Source organism: Artemia franciscana, chromosome 4 (genome assembly GCF_032884065.1).
Source record: "Artemia franciscana chromosome 4, ASM3288406v1, whole genome shotgun sequence".
NCBI classification, from domain to species: Eukaryota; Metazoa; Arthropoda; class Branchiopoda; order Anostraca; family Artemiidae; genus Artemia; species Artemia franciscana.
Window position 1 is genome coordinate 14,660,686 of NC_088866.1, and position 18,698 is coordinate 14,679,383.

Here is an 18,698-nt window from a genome sequence, read left to right on the forward strand (position 1 = left end):
TATAGCCTACCCTAAGTGTTACACTAAGTTGTTACACTAAGTGGTTAACGCTAAATAAAAGCGAATAAATGGGTTTAACGAATTTTAAAGATAAGATTTGAGTCGAAACGTTTTGTTATCCGCCTCGAAATGATATATCCAACCTTTCTGCTTTATTTAATGGGATATATTTTCAAACATTCTCTCCAGTAAGTAAAAAAACTAAAACTTTCTTGTTCCTTTTCGGTTCGTGAGTTAAAGCTAAGGTAGTAAAGATCTATGAACTTCAACAAAATAAGCAAATTAAGAGACTATAAATACACCTAACAGATATTTTTCTAAAGACAATATACCGCAATACCACTTAGTAAGTGTAAGGGAGAGTTTCTTAATTGCTAATCTTACGCAATTAACCTTGCTTCCAATTAACAAAGTCACGCGGATTAAATCCTATTAGTTCCCCTCTTTCCTACAAGCAGCAGCAATTTTATAGTATTTATTACGGCTCTGGAGCCGGAGTCAAAACTAATTTACTACCAAATTAGTCAAAGTCGTTCTCAATCAAGGTTTTGGAACAGGAATGTCGAGGAATGCAACTCGATACAATAGGGGTCACAAGTCGGAATTGATGGAATATTAAGCTCCGGAATATTGAATCGCTGCGAATATATAAGGAACTAGCTGTTGGGGTGGCGCTTCGCGCCACCCCAACACCTAGTTGGTGGGGGCGCTTCGCGCCCCCACCCCCCCAAGCCCCCCCGTGCGCGTAAGTCGTTATGCGCCATATTAGTTACGCGCCATTGTAGTTGTGTCCCTATGTCCCACCTGTGAATATAGATAGATATATATATATATATATATATATATATATATATATATGTTTTTAACTACGTAAAACTTGCGAATATACAACATTCTTTGCTGTCCCATTGTCTGTGCATATAAATAGATTGTCAGGTTTACCGACTCTTGAACATGCAACACATAATGGTCCATGGGAAAATAATCCGTATTCTGATCTATACCTCATGATTCTAAGGATTGCCCTTGAGCTTTGTTGATGGTGATTGCTAATCGACCATTCCCTGTGTCACCGTCGTCATTTATATATCCCCCTGTGCCCCCCGGCGCCCCCTTTGTAGTTGTGTCCCTGTGTCCCGGTCGTCATTTATATTCCCTGTGTCCCGGTGTCCCAGTCTGTGATTTATCTTTGAGTGTCCCGGGCGTCATTTATATTCCTTGTGTCCCGGTGTCCCGGTCGTCATTTGTGTCCCGGTGTCCCGGTCTGTATATATATTCGTTTTTGAATTTGTCTTTTTTTTAGTTTTTAGTTTTTTACCTTTTTTTAGTTTTTTTTAGTTATACCTCATGATTCTAATGATTGCCCTTGAGCTTTGTTGATGGTGATTGCTAATCGAACATTCCCTGTGTCCCCGTCGTCATTTATATATCCCCCTGTGCCCCCCGGCGTCCCCGTTGTAGTTGGGTCCCTGTGTCCCGGTCGTCATTTATATTCCCTGTGTCCCGGTCGTCATTTGTATCCCGGTGTCCCGGTCTGTATATACATTCGTTTTTTTAGTTTTGTTTTTCTCCTTTATTTTTCATTTTTTTTTCCTTTTTTTTTTAGTTTTTTTAGCTTTTTTAGTTTTTTATTAGTTTTTATTTTTTTTTCTTTTTAGTTTTTTGTAGTTTTTCCTTTTTTTTAGTTTTTTTTAGTTTTTTTTTACTTATGTCTTGGTCGTCATTTATACTCCCTGTGTCCCGGTCGTCATTTGTGTCCCAGTGCTTTGTTGATGGTGATTGCTAATCGAACATTACTTGTGTCCCGGTCGCTTTCTCTTTGAGTGTCGTCATTTATATTCCCTATGTGCCGGTATCCCGGTCGTCATTTGTGTCCCTATGTCCCGGTCTGTAATTTCGTCAATCGAAAACATGACGTCAGTCAACACACAAACATGACGTCACCCGACAGACAGACCCACACATCCACAGACAACTTATTTTTATATATATAGATATAACAGACTTAATTACTCAAATTTTATTTTTATCATTTCTGGATTGCCCCTGCACATTCGTCCTGTTAAAACGATTTATATTTACATGCATTGACAAATACTATAACAAATACTATCTGTAAGCGATGACAAATTATAAAACTTAAAAAGGTACTTAATCTTCTACAACGGGGTTCTCTGATTGTTTTATAGTTTGAGAGGGAGGGAGATACATCAAAGATGCATTTTAATGTCAAAACGTCCCGGATCTCATTGAGCCATCAGATAAATACGGAATTCGTTCTTGGTTTTAAGGAAAGATGAGGGGAGAGTGGAGGTAGAAATTGATATGTAGTCCCCAAAGCCGTAACCAGGATTTTTGGTGAAGGAGGGGGAGTGCAAAAGAAACTAAAATACGCTTCAAAGATGTGAAATTGATATCTACTCCCATATGATTTCTGGGAATATTTCTGGTCTACGCTGTTACTATGATAGTAAAGAGTAACGTCAAACTTTAAAATGAGCAGAATTTATTCCATATAGGAGGGGGACTTTCCCTTCTTCATCCACACCTCCACCTCATGGTCACAGAAACTTCGTAGAGTGCTCCTTAGAGCAGAAATTGAGAGTTCAAGTCTTTTTTTTTTTTACAAATAGACAGTGACTGGAGACCAAACCAGCCGTGGGGGGGTATTTTTCCAGGGAAGATTTTCCTCGGACGGTTTTTTCGGGTGGAACTTTCCGCGGGGATATTTTTTTGGGGAAAGGGTAAAGGTTCTGACTGTAGGTGGTGAATTTCTGACTGAGAAGCGAATATCTGTCAAGGCTGTGACTGGACAGTAAAATTTTCCGTTTCACTATAAAAATCTGTAAAAAATGACTATCGAATACGATATATGAACTATTTGAAAGAATCTACTAAATGTGCATATAAACATTATCAAGTTGAAAGTTAATATTAAAAGTTAGCATCATAACAATATTTCCGTTCTTTTATAAAATGGAGGAAACACCTCTAAAAGACGTATGATCTTGGTGAAATTTATGACTTCAGAATCAACATTTCTGAGAACCCCGAAAATGGGAGTTTTTCGTCCAATTGCGAACATCGCTTTGCATTTTTACTGAAAAGGAAGGGTAATTGCGATGCGTGTTTATTTGGTGTCGTTTTTTTCACTGGTGTGACCGTATTGAACCAGTGATCATAAGTATTAATTAAGGGCTCATTCGAACGAAAATATTCTGTTCTACTACTAATCCAAAGCAGCAAGAAAGATCCTACCACAATAAAGTGCGAAGCAAGTGAAGTCATAAGTGCTTTCAATATAGCACAATTCAGCATATCAACTTAGTTCAATGAAGATATAAAATAAATATAAACACTAAGCATTTACTTTTCATAGACTACGTTCTTCTTTAGGAGCCAATGTGTCGCCACGCGGCAGTGCCTCTGAAACTGGGAATCCCCAGATTGTTGTGACAGTTTCAAATTGATCGGCTATCTCCGAATTTTTAATTGATAGCTTTCTCTCCGTCTTTGGACCAAAATTGTCGCTTCGTGCTACAAAATGGCAGAAAAATGCCTCTATGCTAAGGCAAAGTCTTTTTAGCTACTCAATAAGAGTACTAGAACTTTTATTTCTTTCGAATTAGCATTCTCAAAATTTTCTAGGACTATTGGTTCAGCACTCACCCTTGGGAAAAACAAACAAATAAACAATCATAAACACGGTTGTGTAATGATTCCTCTCAGAAAAAAGACAAAATTTTGTTTTATAGTTAGTGACTTGAAATCTACGTTGTAGGGCTCTCTGATATACTGATTTTAATGGTTCAACTTTTGTCAAGATCACTTCTCTTTTGGGTTGTTTTGGTCTTGTTTCGAAAATCAGGCAAATTTTCACAGGCTGGTAACTTTTGGTGGGTGTCCTTGAATTTAATGAATTTTGTGTTTTTTTTAGTCATTATGAAAACTAATCCTTTTGGCTATTAAAATTCCTTTTTTAAAGTTTCGGTCCCTATTAGTACGGGTCGCTCCTTACTTGCAGTTCATTACTAGGAACTGTTTATGATACATTTCGTATAAAATCAAAAGTTATGACCGTTATAATTTAGATTCTTCATTTGGCTATAATGATTCACTACGAGATTTTATTCATTTTGAACGCTAATGCATAGCTTCTTTCCAGCTATTAAATAAATAAAAGTTTTTTCAACTGAAAGTAAGGAGCAACATTAAAATTTAAAACAAACAGAAATTATTACGTACATGAAGGGGGTCGCCCCCTCCTCCACACCTCGCTCTTGACGCTAAAGTTTTTTAGTATTTTAAAAAAGCGTCTTATTGTTCTAATTAAACGGCCCTTGTGTTTCTCGAGTCATTCTTAAAGAATTGGGACAAAATTCAAACTTTAGCGTAAAAAGCGAGGTGGACTGTTCCCCAGGGGACTGTGAGGGATTAAGTCGTCCTCAAAGACATAGTTAATAGATTTTTCGACTGTGTTGAACAAAATGACTATCTTTAAATTTTGATCCGGTGACTTTGGGGAAAAATGAGCATGGGAGGGGGCCTAGTTGACCCCCAATTTTTTTGGTCACTTATAAAGGAAACTAGAGCTTTTAATTTCCGTTTGAATGAGCCCTCTCATGACATTCTAGGACCACTCGGTCGATGCGATCATCCCTGAATAAAAACAACAAGCAAATAAGCACACTTCTGGCAAAAAAAAATATACGAAGTTCCGCATTTTTGAGACAGGAGCTTGAAATCTCTGCAGCAGGGTTTTCTGTTACGCTGAGTCTGATGGCGTGATCTTCATTAAGATTTTATGACTTTTAGGGGATGTTTGTCCCTATTTTAGAAAGTCAGGCAAATTTTCTCAGGCTCCTAACTTTCGACTGGTAGAACTAGTTTGGTAAAACTTATATATTTGAAATCAGTATGAAAAATCCAACTCTTTTGATGTATCTATTGCTATCAAAATTCCGTTCTTTAGAGTTTCGGTTACTATTGAGTTACCGTTTGATTAGGGAAGGAAGAGACCAGTGTATCTTTCTGTGAGGGGAAGCTAAGTTTCAAAAACCTTTTAGACCCTAATCCTCAATTCTTGTGAGAGGCTTTTCTGATCAACCTGGAGGAAGGTTGAGGGGGTATTAAGAAGGAAGGTTGAGTTGTATTTTGGGTGCTTGAGCCGTAACACCCTGCTTCGGACCTTCCAACTACACTCCCTAAATGAACCCTGATCGGCCGCGGATTGAGCGAGGGCTAGCATATCTATAATTATGAAAGCCGGAGCGAGGGAAAAGGGGTTTGGGTCAGACGGCGTTGCAATTATTTTGACCAAGAACTTCATAGCGTAACATGTCAAACTTTCCACTTGTATGTGCAGCCTCTGTGTCAAATTTTATATTTCTATACTTTGTGGCTCTTGTCGGGACTCCACATAGTTAGCACATTTTTGGACCTTCCAACTGTTCGCATTAAAATGAGTATCTCGAAACTTCTACCCGATGCTCTTTAGGGCCACATTAAGACACAGGTCATTTAATTTCCTTCTGATGGGCTTTGGGCCTTAAGAGCACAAGAGTCGAATGAGTGCTTTCAAACTCTCTATTGAAACTTACAATTAATGCATAACCAGAGGCGCCATTTGGGGGGGGGCAGGGGTGGACAAACGCCGACCCCAGATTTTCCAGGGGGCCCAAGCGTCCACCACAAAGGGCCCTTTGATCGCAAATTCTGTCGGTCTGTCTGCCTGTCCTGGTTTTGCTACTTTAGGCACTTCCAGGTCATCTAGGACGATAAAATTTGGCAGGCGTATCAGGAACTAGACCAGATTATAGATATCAGGATAGATATGCGATTGACATAACCGGAACGGATCCACTCTCTTTGGGGGAGTTGGGGGGGTTAATTTTGAAAAATTAAAAAATGAGGTATTTTTAACTTACGAAGGAGTGATCGGATCTTAATGAAATTTGATGTTTTGAGGGATATCGTGTCTGGGCTTCAGCGTACGATAGTGCAAACATTAAAAAGTGCCAAATACTTTGTCGTTCTGGTCGACGAAACAAAGGAAAACTCGAAGAAAGAGCAGCTCGCCATTCTTCTTAGGTACTTCGACGAAGGAAAAGTAAAAGGAAGACCGATCGGATGCTATCACATGAAGAGCCTGGATGCTGAAAGTCTAGCAAATTTCATTCATGACACAGTGACAAGAATTTGAATCGATTGGAACTACTGTGTCGTGCAGTGCTACGACGGAGCAAGCGTAATGAGCGGACCATTCTCCGGTGTTCAAGCTCTTTTGAGAGCGAAATCATCACAGGCATTCTATATTCATTGCCACGCACATAAGCTAAACTTGATCATTGCGAGCTGCGTTGAATCTGTCGGCACTGTTGGTTCTTTTTTCTCACTGTTCCAGACTATACACATTCATTTTCAACAGCAACACTCGGCATCAGTTGTTTGTTGAGGCCCAGAAAGCTGCCGAACTGAAAATTCTGGAAGTGGAAAGAATTGCTGCCACACGATGGTCTTACTGGTATCAATCTATATCAAAGGTTAAACTCTAATATGAATGCATTTTAGCTGTACTGTCTGCTGTAAGCGAGGGAGCTGACGGCAAAGTATGGGCAGAGGCAGCTGGGCTGCAGAAGAAGATGGAATCTTTCCTTGTTATCTTCCAATTGCACTACATAGAAGCAATTATGTGAGCGACGAACTCGCTGTCTCAGCAGCTCCAGGCTGTCGACTTGGTTATTTCTCGATCGCGCACCCTGATTTCGGCCACAAGAAGCGAACTCACCGACCTGCGTTCAGACGCTTCATTTGTATCGCTTTTCGAGAAGGCTAAAGAGTTTGCGACAGAACTCGAAATCAAAGTACCTTCTGTGAATGAACCCGCGACTAGACCCTCCTCTGTTGGTCAGAAAGGACGACCTCGAAGAACTCAAAAGATCACCCAGCATCTGAAACAATTTGTGACAACTTTGACGCTAGGAAAGAATTTCATCGAATCTGGAAATCGGACTACGACTGTGGCGGATGAAATGAAGCGAATTAGAATTTGACAGAAGGTTCACAGATAACTTTCCAGTGCTGAGTACACTCGAAGCCTTGGATCCAAGCTCAACCAAGTTTATGGACACAGAGCTGCTCAAGCATTTCTCTGCTCTTTATGGCGAGCTGGATATCGACGACATTCTTCTCGAATCTCAAGCTGGTATTGCCAAGCGTTTCTTGCTCGATGAGGAGAAAAAGCCGGAAAACTTCCTAGACAATGTCGACCATCTTCAGGCATTACCAGTGGCTTACTCAGAAGTAATTAAAGTACTTCGTATTACTGCCAAACTTCTTGTGACAACAGGGAGCAATGAGCGTTTGTTTTCTAGCCTAGAAATAGTGAAAAACTACCTGCGGTCTACAGCAGGAGATGATCGTCTCAGTCACCTCCTTTTGATATTTGCAGAGAAAGATTTAGTAAAAAATTTGGTCTACGACCAGCTTGTTGACGATTTTGCAAAGATGAAACCTCGGCGGTTCCCCTTGTTACCTTGAGTGTTGTAATATTATATTATCTTGTTATGTTTTTCCTTTTTGTAAATATATTTGATCTGGAAGATTTCTGCTGAAGGAAAACCGAGATTTTGGTTACAACCCTCAGCATGTAAATGAAGATGACTTTCACCGACGTATTGTTTACTTAAATAAGAAAGTTTCTCGCTGAGGAATGCCAGGCTGTAGTCTGGATGAATTTTCCACTTTCAGTTTGATCACTTAACCTCGTTGCTTGTATTCTTCGTTGTTACAATTAATCTTAGAGGTCAGTGTGGCTGAGTTCCACATTCGGTTACAGTACATTTTCAAGCAACACACGGGTGCTGAAAATGCGTTTTTACTTATAACATTCAATCGATGTGCTCCCAAAACCCGCATCTTTCTTACGCGACACGAAGTGAATTGGGGGGGGGGGCCAGATGGAGTTCATGCCCACCCCAAGATTTGGCCCAAATGGCGCCTCTGTGCATAACAGGTAATTTAGCTTCTCATAACAAGCACGTTATTTTTTATAATTGAATAAGACCACTCTTCTGTGAAATCGCACCCCCCCCCATTTTGGGATCCCCCAATTTGAGAAACGATGATCCAGAGCTTTGCTGATCCGTTTCCCAGTTGTATGCGTGAAGAGAATCAACAACGATTTTTACACCGAGACATGTTTGATAGATTAAAATAACGTAAACCATTTAGGGAAACGATTATCCTAATGTAGAGGTGGGAGGATGCTAAACACTAACCGCATCTGTCCACAATACTGGTCTAGGTACGTTCTTACCGCCATGGAGGTATTTTTCGGTGTTCTGTCGAAATATGAAAAGACCCGTTTTGTCCCATTTCTTCGAATAACGACTAAGTATAAATTATAATTTAGAAATAACAAAGGGAAATCTTTTCTAAAGACAAAAGAAAAAATACAAGCGATAAATCAAGTCAACCTGGTGTTTCCACGGAAACCCAGCATAGATTTCCCAAAAGACATACACTTTCTCAAGAAAAAGGTAATAAAAATTTGAAGTTTAATGAAATTATATTGAAGATATGGACGAACTGATTTTATAGCAGAATGAACATAGAAATACCAAAAGGTAATTGCTTTTCCGAAACCTGCAATCAAAACCTGAAACCTTGCCAGTTTCTGTTTAACCCCACAAATTTCTAAGCAAAAATAAGAAAAACCTATTTAGATTCATTTATATGATTTTCAGTTGGTTATATCATTTTAAAACTAAAAAATAGGTTTGGTATTAAAGCTTAAAACGAGCGCCAATGAACTTTTTTAAGATGTCCTATTATAAATTATGTTTAATTAAGAAATGCAACTCAAAATTCTGATTTATTTAATTTAATTTTTTGTTATTTTATTTTATTTTTTTTTATTTTATTTTTTAGTTTGATTAATTATTTGTTTAAAAAAATATAAGTAGCCTCTCCGTGGCAAGTGCTTTTTTGTATATTTTTTGGGGTGGTATTGATAATTTAGTTGTTATGTTTTTGTTTGTAAATACGAAAATTGGAATGAAAATTTGAAAAGGAATTCAATTAAATTGAAAACAATATGGATTGAGACGAACAATGATGCAATGGGTTCCTCGCTCTCTGCCACCTAGTATGCATCTCTTTATTTCAATTGTCTTGCCACGCGCGGCCTACTTTGTACCATGCTTGACACTTTTGCTACGCCGTGCCTCCTGCCTCCACGCGTTGGATTTTTTGCTATGGTGACAAGTGCCACCTGGTGTACACGATCTTTCGAAGTGATATCTCTTCGCAATTAATCTTAACCCATACAGGGGACCAGGCCTTTTCCCCCCAGAAAATTCCCCACCGCGGAAAATCCCCTCCGGATAATTTCCCCTTCCCCCGTGGAAAATTCCTCCACACGTAGAATTGAGCAGCCACAGACAAAGTACAAAGTAGATTCATCAAAATGTCGATCAGATATCCTAATGGATAACTACAGGACATAAACAGATTCTAGAACAGGGGTTGGTTGGTCTTCAATCACTTTCGACTTTAAAAAAAGACTAGAACTCTTAATTGCCGATCGAAAGAGCGTCTCCGAAGTTTGTACGACCACGCGGCGGGGGGTAGAGATGAGGGGGATTTAGCCCCCCTCTTATACGAAATAAATTCTGCTCGTTTTGGGGTTTAATGTTTCTTTTCAATTTCGGAATCACGCGTAGACAACAATTATTCCCGGAAACCAAAGGAATTATATATCAATTTTCTACCTCCACCCTCTTCATTAGAAATATTTCTTTATTTATCTGAAGGCTCAATGAGAGTTAGGATATTCTGGCAGTAAAATCCACCCTTTTAGGCATCTGGCCCCCTCCCTACCTACAAAACGATCAGAGGACCCCATTGTGAAGGTTTCAAGGTCTCATCTGCAAAAATGTAGATTTTTGTATTTTTTGCCAAAAAGACATCACGGATGTGCAAGGCCGTATCCAGGGGGGGGGTTGAGGCCCCCTCCAAATATTTGGCCGACTCGTAAAAACGTAACAAAAATGAATAAACGAATTTTTGATGTGTTTTTTTCAAGTTTTCTGTACCCCCCCGAAAAAAGTCCTGTTGTGATATCCCCCACCGAAAAAAATCCTGGATACGGCTTTTTTTGTTTTGTTTTTATTCCCAGGAATTATTCTATCGAACCAAGAATCCTAGAAGATCGGGAGAGGCTTCATTCGAACAAAAATTAAAAGTCTTTGTGCCCTTTTAAGTGACCAAACAGATTGGAGGGCAACTAGCCTCTTTCTCACCCCCCATTTTACCCCAAAGACATCCTGATGTAATTTTGAGAAAGTTATTTTTTTTAACATAATTGACAGGTAAGATCCAAAAAATATGCTTCTGTGGATGAAATTCCTTTCAAATATATATAAAATCATTTGAGCAACACAAATTTTAATTTAAACAATCTATTTAGCTTCGCACTCTAGCATTTCGAGGGTTTGAGGGGTGTCGACAACGTCACACGTATTTGTGATATCCTCTGATATTGCTGATATTCCCCCCTCCCCCCTACCCAGCAAAAAAATCCTGGATACGGCCCTGCTCCGATGTAAGGGATTTACATGTTTATACTAGTTTCGTGGTTTCACACGAAGTCATCTTTTGTGAATGTTGTATATGGATTTTTTTTTTTTCGTTTTCATTATATTTGATGTTATCTAGGCTGATTTGAAAGAAGTTTACAAACCGTCTTTTGATCAAAAATACAACTGATGGAAAAAACCTCTAGTTTTTAAGATTTCAAGATCGACACATTTTTGGATGCTCAGGGGACATATTTATTTACCAAAAAGTTAGTAACCTTTAACATGCCTGAGTTTAGTTGTTCTGCGTCGTATATACCTTTTCGTTTAGGCATATTTGAGAAAGTTACTTCGATCGTTGTAAAAGACCAAGTCAATTAGTTAAAATCGTGTCTTCATACTACTATTTACTGGTTTAAATTACGTAGTTTAGGGTTATGTTTGCTCATGAATAATTAAAAAAATTCTTTATCCAATTTTGAATAAATGTTATCGAACTGGGAATTCGAGATAAAAGATATGAAATTTTCTTCGGAAATCGAGATGTATTTGCATTGTAGAAATGTAAGGTTTTCGTAATCCTGAAGGATGAAATTCTTAGAAAATGATGGATATCCATTTGATCAAGGGTATTTTATTTTAGGGGAAAAACCTCCGAATTTTGTGTCATGGAAAGGAAAAGATCAGGACATGGCGCTTTGAAAAGATATCATAAATGAAGTAATAATTTTCGAGTGAATCATTTCCTTTTGTGCAAGGGAGCTAGTCTCTTTTGTAGAATTTCTGTTAGGTTGAAACATTCCATTTAGCATTAATTGTACAGTTTTATGGTAGAAACGAAAATAGTCTCATCGATGTCTGTTGCTTCTTGAAATAGTCTTCATAAGCAAAAACATTTAGCTAAACGCAAACAAGAGGTAATTCTTTCAGCTTAGATTGCTGCAAATTATGGTTATAATGAAATTATAAACCTTTTTTTAAGAAGGAGTTTTAAAGGGACTTTTCTTGTCCCTTGGAAAATTGGCAAGGTTAGTTGACTATGGTGTATTTAAGCCAAATTTCCAGTTACGCTCTATTTTCAAATTTATCCTTTTCCGGTAATAAAATCCACAGGTCAGCTTGTGCAATGTAGCCAAATTATTTGGCCTATTTGTTCCCCCTTTTTTTTTTAATAATCCTTTTAGGTGTATTTTTTCCAACTGATCATAATTATTCAGCTTTCATATATAGCTTGTTGAAAAAAGATGAAGAACAAGAAAGATTAATAGCTTATTATCGTTTTTTTTTATCCTACTTGCTTTGGTAAATCAAATTTTCAAGTAGGATTTTAAGATTCTTTTTCCGTATATACGACACGCAAAAAAGGACACGGGGAAACAGATAGAGATCTTTCGAAAGAAATATGTTAAAATGTATTAAAACCAGGCTGTTAACACTTAAAAGTATTGTATGCTGAAGCTTAAGGCATATTGGTACATTTTAGGCTGTATTCACGGGGTGTTTGCCCCCCTCCCCTGAAATTTTTTGCCGACTCATAAAAACGTAGCAAAAATGCATGTAAACAAATTTTTGATGCGTTTTGTGTCCCCTCCACCTGGAAAAGTTACACTCCCGAGCAAAAATCATTGATACAGCCTTGGGCACATGTTTCCGAGACTCTTTACAAGGAGATATCGTAATATTCTTTGGGGAGGATATGAACTAAAATTGATCTGAAGAAACTGTTTTTGTTGTAATAGTAGGCTTTGTTCGCGACGTGGATTTAAGCTAAACTATTTTTCAGATGAATTAATTAAGATGCTTGAGGTTACAACTGATGTGCTTTAGTATTTAATCTGGTGATGAATAATTGAACCATTCAGAAGACTTCCGTCTTGGTTATTGTGGTATAGTGACCGGCTGGCTGGATTATCTGTGGACACTACAATGGCGGATTTAGAAGCAGTGCTAGCCGATGTTTCATATCTGATGGCAATGGAAAAGTCCAAGTGTACCCCTGCTGCTAGGGCAAGCAAGAAAATTCTTTTGCCAGATCCTAGGTAAAATATTTAATTTCCTATAAAATAACAAAAACTCCTCAAATAATAAAACTTGACAATAATATTGACTGCTGCTCAAGACGGCATATGAACGTATTGCTGTAAAGTGTCAGAAAAACCTTGTTTTCTGCGACGGGAACGAGTGTTGTCAAATCAGTATAAGCTTTAAAACTGACATATGTGGTGCTAGGCGTATTCCTCCGAGGAAATCCTCCCTTAAAATCCCTACTCCGCAGAATATTATCTCCGAAAATCCTTCCGTGGAAAATTTCACCCACATCTAAAATTGAGCAGCCATATATAAAGCATGAATAATAATAAAGATAAGAAGAAATTTTGGATTATTGTAAGAGTATTCCAAAATATAGGCAGAATACGTGGCGAAGAAAATATTCTGTAGTATTTATTTTCACGTTTTGATTTGATTTTAGTTCTTTTTTTTTTGTGTTTCTTGGTCTTGGGTTATCATAGTAGGGTAAAATAAAAGGCTAGAAGCGGGACTATTGGGGGGGGGAAATATGAACCCCGAAAGCAAACTAATTAGATATTTAGAAGTGTCCGAACAAAACTGCTATCTCAAAATTGTAATTCAATATTATAGGGGTTAAACGAAGGCCGGAGTAGCTTTCGGTCTTTAAAAAGACACTAGAACTTCCAATTTCCTATCGAATGGTAAGAAAAATCATGCATATAATTTTACGAAATATCAAACAAACTAGATTAGTTTGTTTGATTCAGCTTTTATTCAATGTCAAATTTTTTCTGCAATAAGAAGGGAGGTATCACCCCGTAGCGCCCTTATTCAGGCTTAGTCTGAATAAAGGGAGATGAGAGATTATTTCCTACCCCACCGCACACCCCTTCCTATATTTATGTGAAGGTTCATGGAGATTTATAATATTTGGGCATTGAAATGCGCTCTTTTAGGCATCTAGTACCCACCCCCTCGCCTACACAATGATCCGCTGCCCCTCGTTTATGATTGCCGATTTATGCTTTTCTTCGTTGTTTTTATATGTGTTACTATCTCTTTGGCTGCATTTGGGGATTTAACATTTGGGAATAAATTTCCAGGAGGGAGTTTTCTGGGGGGAAGGGTCTCTCTATAGCATATACGGATATTTGACCAAAAGAGGTTGCTAAAATGATTTTTTACTTTAATTGTTTTATTGATAATAATTCTTAAGTTTATTATTATTTTAAGTGTATTTTATTATATTTAATCATTTTAAGCTTTTAATTATAAGAGTTATTAGTAATTCCTTAATATTACTGTTTTACAATTACATTTAGCAGTAAAAAAATGCTTCTACGGACGAGTAGAACTTAAATATTGGAAAATTAAAAATAATGGTCTAATGCGTACCTATTTCCTAATTTTACCCCCCTCCCAACCTCCATCCTTAGAAAAATGTTCTATAAGAGTAAAATCCTCGAAGAAGCACTCAAAAGAAATTCTATCGATTTACTTACATTTTCTTACTTCGCGAACGGAATTTTTCTCGCTTCAACAAATTCCAAGTAAATCCTTCTCTCGGAAATAATTTGAATTGTGATAAACCGAAACATTGTTACAAACAACGACTGCAAATCGAAAAAGATGAATGTTTTGCCCTTGTTTCTACTCAGTGAGGATCGCATCGAGAAACTATTTTAGAAAAACACAAAAGTGAAAAAAACGTTTTTCACGTTCTTTCGACGCAAACGTCTACAATGGGGCCCTTTAAAGCGGCATTTATTAAAAATAGGGAGAAATTAGAAACAATTGTTTATTCCATAGCTGAGATTCAGCTTTATCTATCTGCTGAATTACATTTATGGAATTTGTTGCATCGTTTTTTAGATTCAAAATGCGTTAAATGTTGGTTGAAAATCTATTAAAAAAGGAACATTTTCCTATTTTTTTCAGCAAGTTTGATCATTCTCCAGGAAATAGATCAAGTAATATCGTAATTCTGGCTCGATAAACGGATACACATGAGACTAATGAATCCTATCACATAATTCGCTTGTTTCAGAGGGAAAGTATACCATATGGTGTTAAATTTGGCTAGTTTTATTTAAGCTTGGGTTTTGGGTAAGAGGATATTATTACCCTCATCATTTTTTCTTAATCTTGGTATTTCAAGATGCATTAGAGATTCTTAGTTCTAGGATTCTTCAATTTTCTCTCTGGTTTTATCGACGATGTATTAGACTATTAGAATTCCCAGGAAAGAATTAAGAAACTAGAATCATTGACTGAAATAAACAGCTTGTAATTACATACGAATAAAATAAACAAAACTAAAGAAATATGCTAGGTTTCTTTCCCGGTTCCATGGAAACAGAGTTCGAGTTTATCTTAAATCGAACGGATATTTTCAAAAGCCTCTGGGAGAACGGAGGAAAAAGTCAAATCAGTGCCAGCAAATGAGAAAGGGTGTTGAACCAGGTCAATCATTTAGGCTGTAATGACAATCAAGTAAAGGAGGACTAACGTCACTATATAAGATTGAATGCTCTGGCCATGCAGTAGGGAGAGCAAAGCCGAGTCAACTAAACTTCAATTGTAGGGAATAATAGAAATAAGGGGTACTAAAAACTTGATTCTTTTTTTCAGAGATTAGAATAACTGATTAGGGTTGAAAAATCGATTGCTGATATGCTCTTTTGATAACCTGTATATCTATATACTTCTAGAAATTTCTATCTTAATGCCCTTAGCCTTACAATTAGCTATTATATGGTTGTGGTTGAAGCAGTAGTAGTAGGCTAGTAGTAGTAGTAGTAGTAGTAGTAGTAGTAGTAGTAGTAGTAGTAGTAGTTGTAAAAGTTGCAGTGGTACTGGTAGTAATATTAGTAGTAGCGTGCACATATTGCATTTTGGTTAATCGATGTTCCCCTTTAAGAATTCTCTGAAAGTTCAAACTTAATACCCAAATCCATTCTTGAGATACACTCTTTTGATAATGTGCATGCACATAATGTCTTTTGATTTAGTTCAAAGTTACCATCACTACTTTAATTACAACCACTTTTAAGGCTATGAATATTAAGATGAAAAGGGGGTATAAAGGGGGTCAAAAGGGCACATCAGCAGTATTTTTGGAATAGCTTACCCTATCAAGGCGATACTTCCGGGGTATCATGAGGGGGATGTTCAGCTGACCAAAAGGCAACATGTACATGCTACTGATGTTAATACTGCTACTATTTCTGTTACTACTACTACTAATACAACACTACTACTGCTACTACTTCTGCAACTACCGCCACCGCTACTATGATACTAGAACTACTAAGGCTGAGCCTCTGAAGCTAAAAATTTGAGAGAATATTGACGGCACATTTGAACTAAATCAAAAACACTGAACTAAATCAAAATGGCGTATCTGAAGAATTGATTTGGGTGTTAAGTTCGAACTCTTAGAGAATGCTTAAAGCGGAAGATCAATTGACCAAAAGGTAATATGTGCACGCTACTACTAATACTACTTCCACTACTAAGTTTACTACTACTACTTCAACTGCTACTACTTCAACTACTGCTTCTATTGCAACTACTTGTAAGGCTAAGAGCATTAAGATAGAAATTTCGCGAAGTATATGAATATACAGGTTATCAAAAGGAAATATCGGCAATGTCGTAGCAACGACTAATTGCATGTGAGACTTTTAGGACTTGATTAGAGGGGTTTTCAACTGACCAAAAGGAAGTGTGTTAATACTGCTGCTAATACTGCTACTATTATTTCTATTATAACTATGCCTGAGATTATGAAGGCGAAATTTTTAGGGAACGTTTAGGGGGAATCTCAATTAAAAGAAATAACTATAGCCATTTTGTTCAGCGTAGTAAAACAGCCCAGTAACTATGTCTCTAGGGATATTAGGTATGTCAGCCCCCCCCCACAGTAATGCAATTAGCCCATTATGCTTTAAAATTAAATCAAAAGGAACTGTGTGTATGCTGGTTGCCAATAAGACACTCGACGTGGAATGCACCCTTTATGTTTACTTATCAATGGTAACTATATCTTCGATACGTATTAGGTGTTAGAGAGAGACGCTTTTATTATATACATATCATCAATATACAAAGAACCACGTCAGCCACTTTAAAAAGTTAGAGACTTGTTAGTAGTGGCTGACAAACATTCAGTGGACGACAATACCGGCAACATTAACAAAAAAAAATGAAATGAAATGCGACAAAAAAGTGGGAAAAGAAAACAAAAGGATAATAAAGAAGAAGAAGAAGAGAGAGAAAGAGAGAGAGAGGCAGAACAAATTCTATTTAAAAACAAGACAATAAGCGATCTCATTTAAATTATTTACTTAATCTCTTTCCAGAAGGTGGTTCCTCAGTCTACTCTTAAACTAGCTAACATTTTCTGATAACCTTATACTCGTTGGTAAAGAATTCCATACTACAAGTCCAGCAAACCTGGGACTAAAACTTGCCCTCTGAGAGCTGCGACGCTCTTATACCAAATCATCCATACTTCTAGTCTCATAACTGTGGTACGAAGAATTCCTTGTAAAAATTTGACGAAAAATTTTTGGGGACAAACCGTAAATACTCTGCAATACAAAAATAGCAAGTTAATAATCATGAAGTTGGCTAACATTAAAAATCAAGAGTTTCCTATAACAATTAACTGTATCATTTTCATCATGGACATAATTTCCTAATAGTCTAATATTTTGTAAAACCTGAACATGTTTGAAATTTATATATATCACAGAACCATAAGAAATATAAGGCATGACAATAGAATGATAAAGAGTTAAAAGGGTAAAACAAGGTAACTTATTTCTCAAACGCTGAATCGGACCAAGCCCTCTAGATACCTTAGCTGCCACCTTGTCACTATGTGCTTTCCAACTCAGATTTTGATCAAGCCGGAAACCAAGGTATCTCGCCACAGCTACTTGTTTCAATGGCCTGTTACAAAGAAATATTTCTCCACTTAAATCATCTGGACTTCCTTTCCGACTAAATAACATAAAATGAGTTTTTAAAACATTCACTGATAAACGGCTAATCCGTGTAAAAATTAAAAGGCGACTTAAAGCTTAATTAATTTTCTTCACAAGATCATCAGCATTTCTTGCAGCAGCTGACAGTACCATATCATCAGCGAAAGAAGTATTAACAACGCCCGGAACATAAAACCGCATAGTATCTACATATGCGAGATACAACAAAGGACCCAAACAGAACCTTGCGGAACACCACAATTTATAAACAATTTATTAGATATAACATTTAAAAACATATGAGTATCGACCTCCCTATCAAATAAGATTCAAACCACTTTAAAATACTACCTGTGACTCCAAGTGACCTTAGCCTATCAATTAATATTTCAAAATCAACCGTGTCAAACGCTTTTTTGAAATATATAAAAACCGGTAAAATCGTTACACCATTTTCCATTGATGTATTCAGAAAATCAAAAAAATGCTGCATAGTATTAACAGTAGAGTGCCTTTCCTGAATCCGAACTGACTATCAAGATTTTAGATGGATTCATATTAGGTAATAAAGGAATACAAATCGTAGTGGGGCTATTAACCATTTGTAACTTATTAGTAAATGATATAATGTGATGAAAACCCTGGAAAACTTTCCCTTATTTATATTAGGAATACGAATACTGTGGTAATTTCCTGGAACTTCCTTTGCCTGTTGAATGCTATTAGTTTTCTTTTCTTTATTTCAGTGTTCGAAGCGTCATGTACAAACACATGGCAAGGAATGGTGACTTGGACTTCGACAAAATATTTAATCAGAAATTAGGTAAGTCTTAAATATATATATATATATATATATATATATATATATATATATATATATATATATATATATATATATATATATATATATATATATATATATATATATATATATATATATATATGTATATATATATATATATATATATATATATATATATATATATATATATATATATATATATATATATATATATATATATATATATATATATATATATATATATATATATATATATATATATATATATATATGTGTTCGTTAAGTTTTAATATTGCGCCTTGCTTTCGGTTG

At 36.7% G+C, this 18,698-nt stretch overlaps 1 protein-coding gene across 1 annotated transcript in view; it reads left to right on the forward strand.

Moving 5' to 3' along the window:
• The window catches only part of LOC136026035 (G protein-coupled receptor kinase 1-like), a gene marked incomplete in the record, with an annotated part of 161,755 nt that overhangs the window by 8,770 nt on the left and 134,287 nt on the right, over positions 1-18,698 (forward strand). The window contains 2 exon segments of the mRNA XM_065702193.1: positions 12,364-12,619; positions 18,331-18,407. Coding sequence (XP_065558265.1) covers positions 12,507-12,619; positions 18,331-18,407 — 190 coding nt within the window.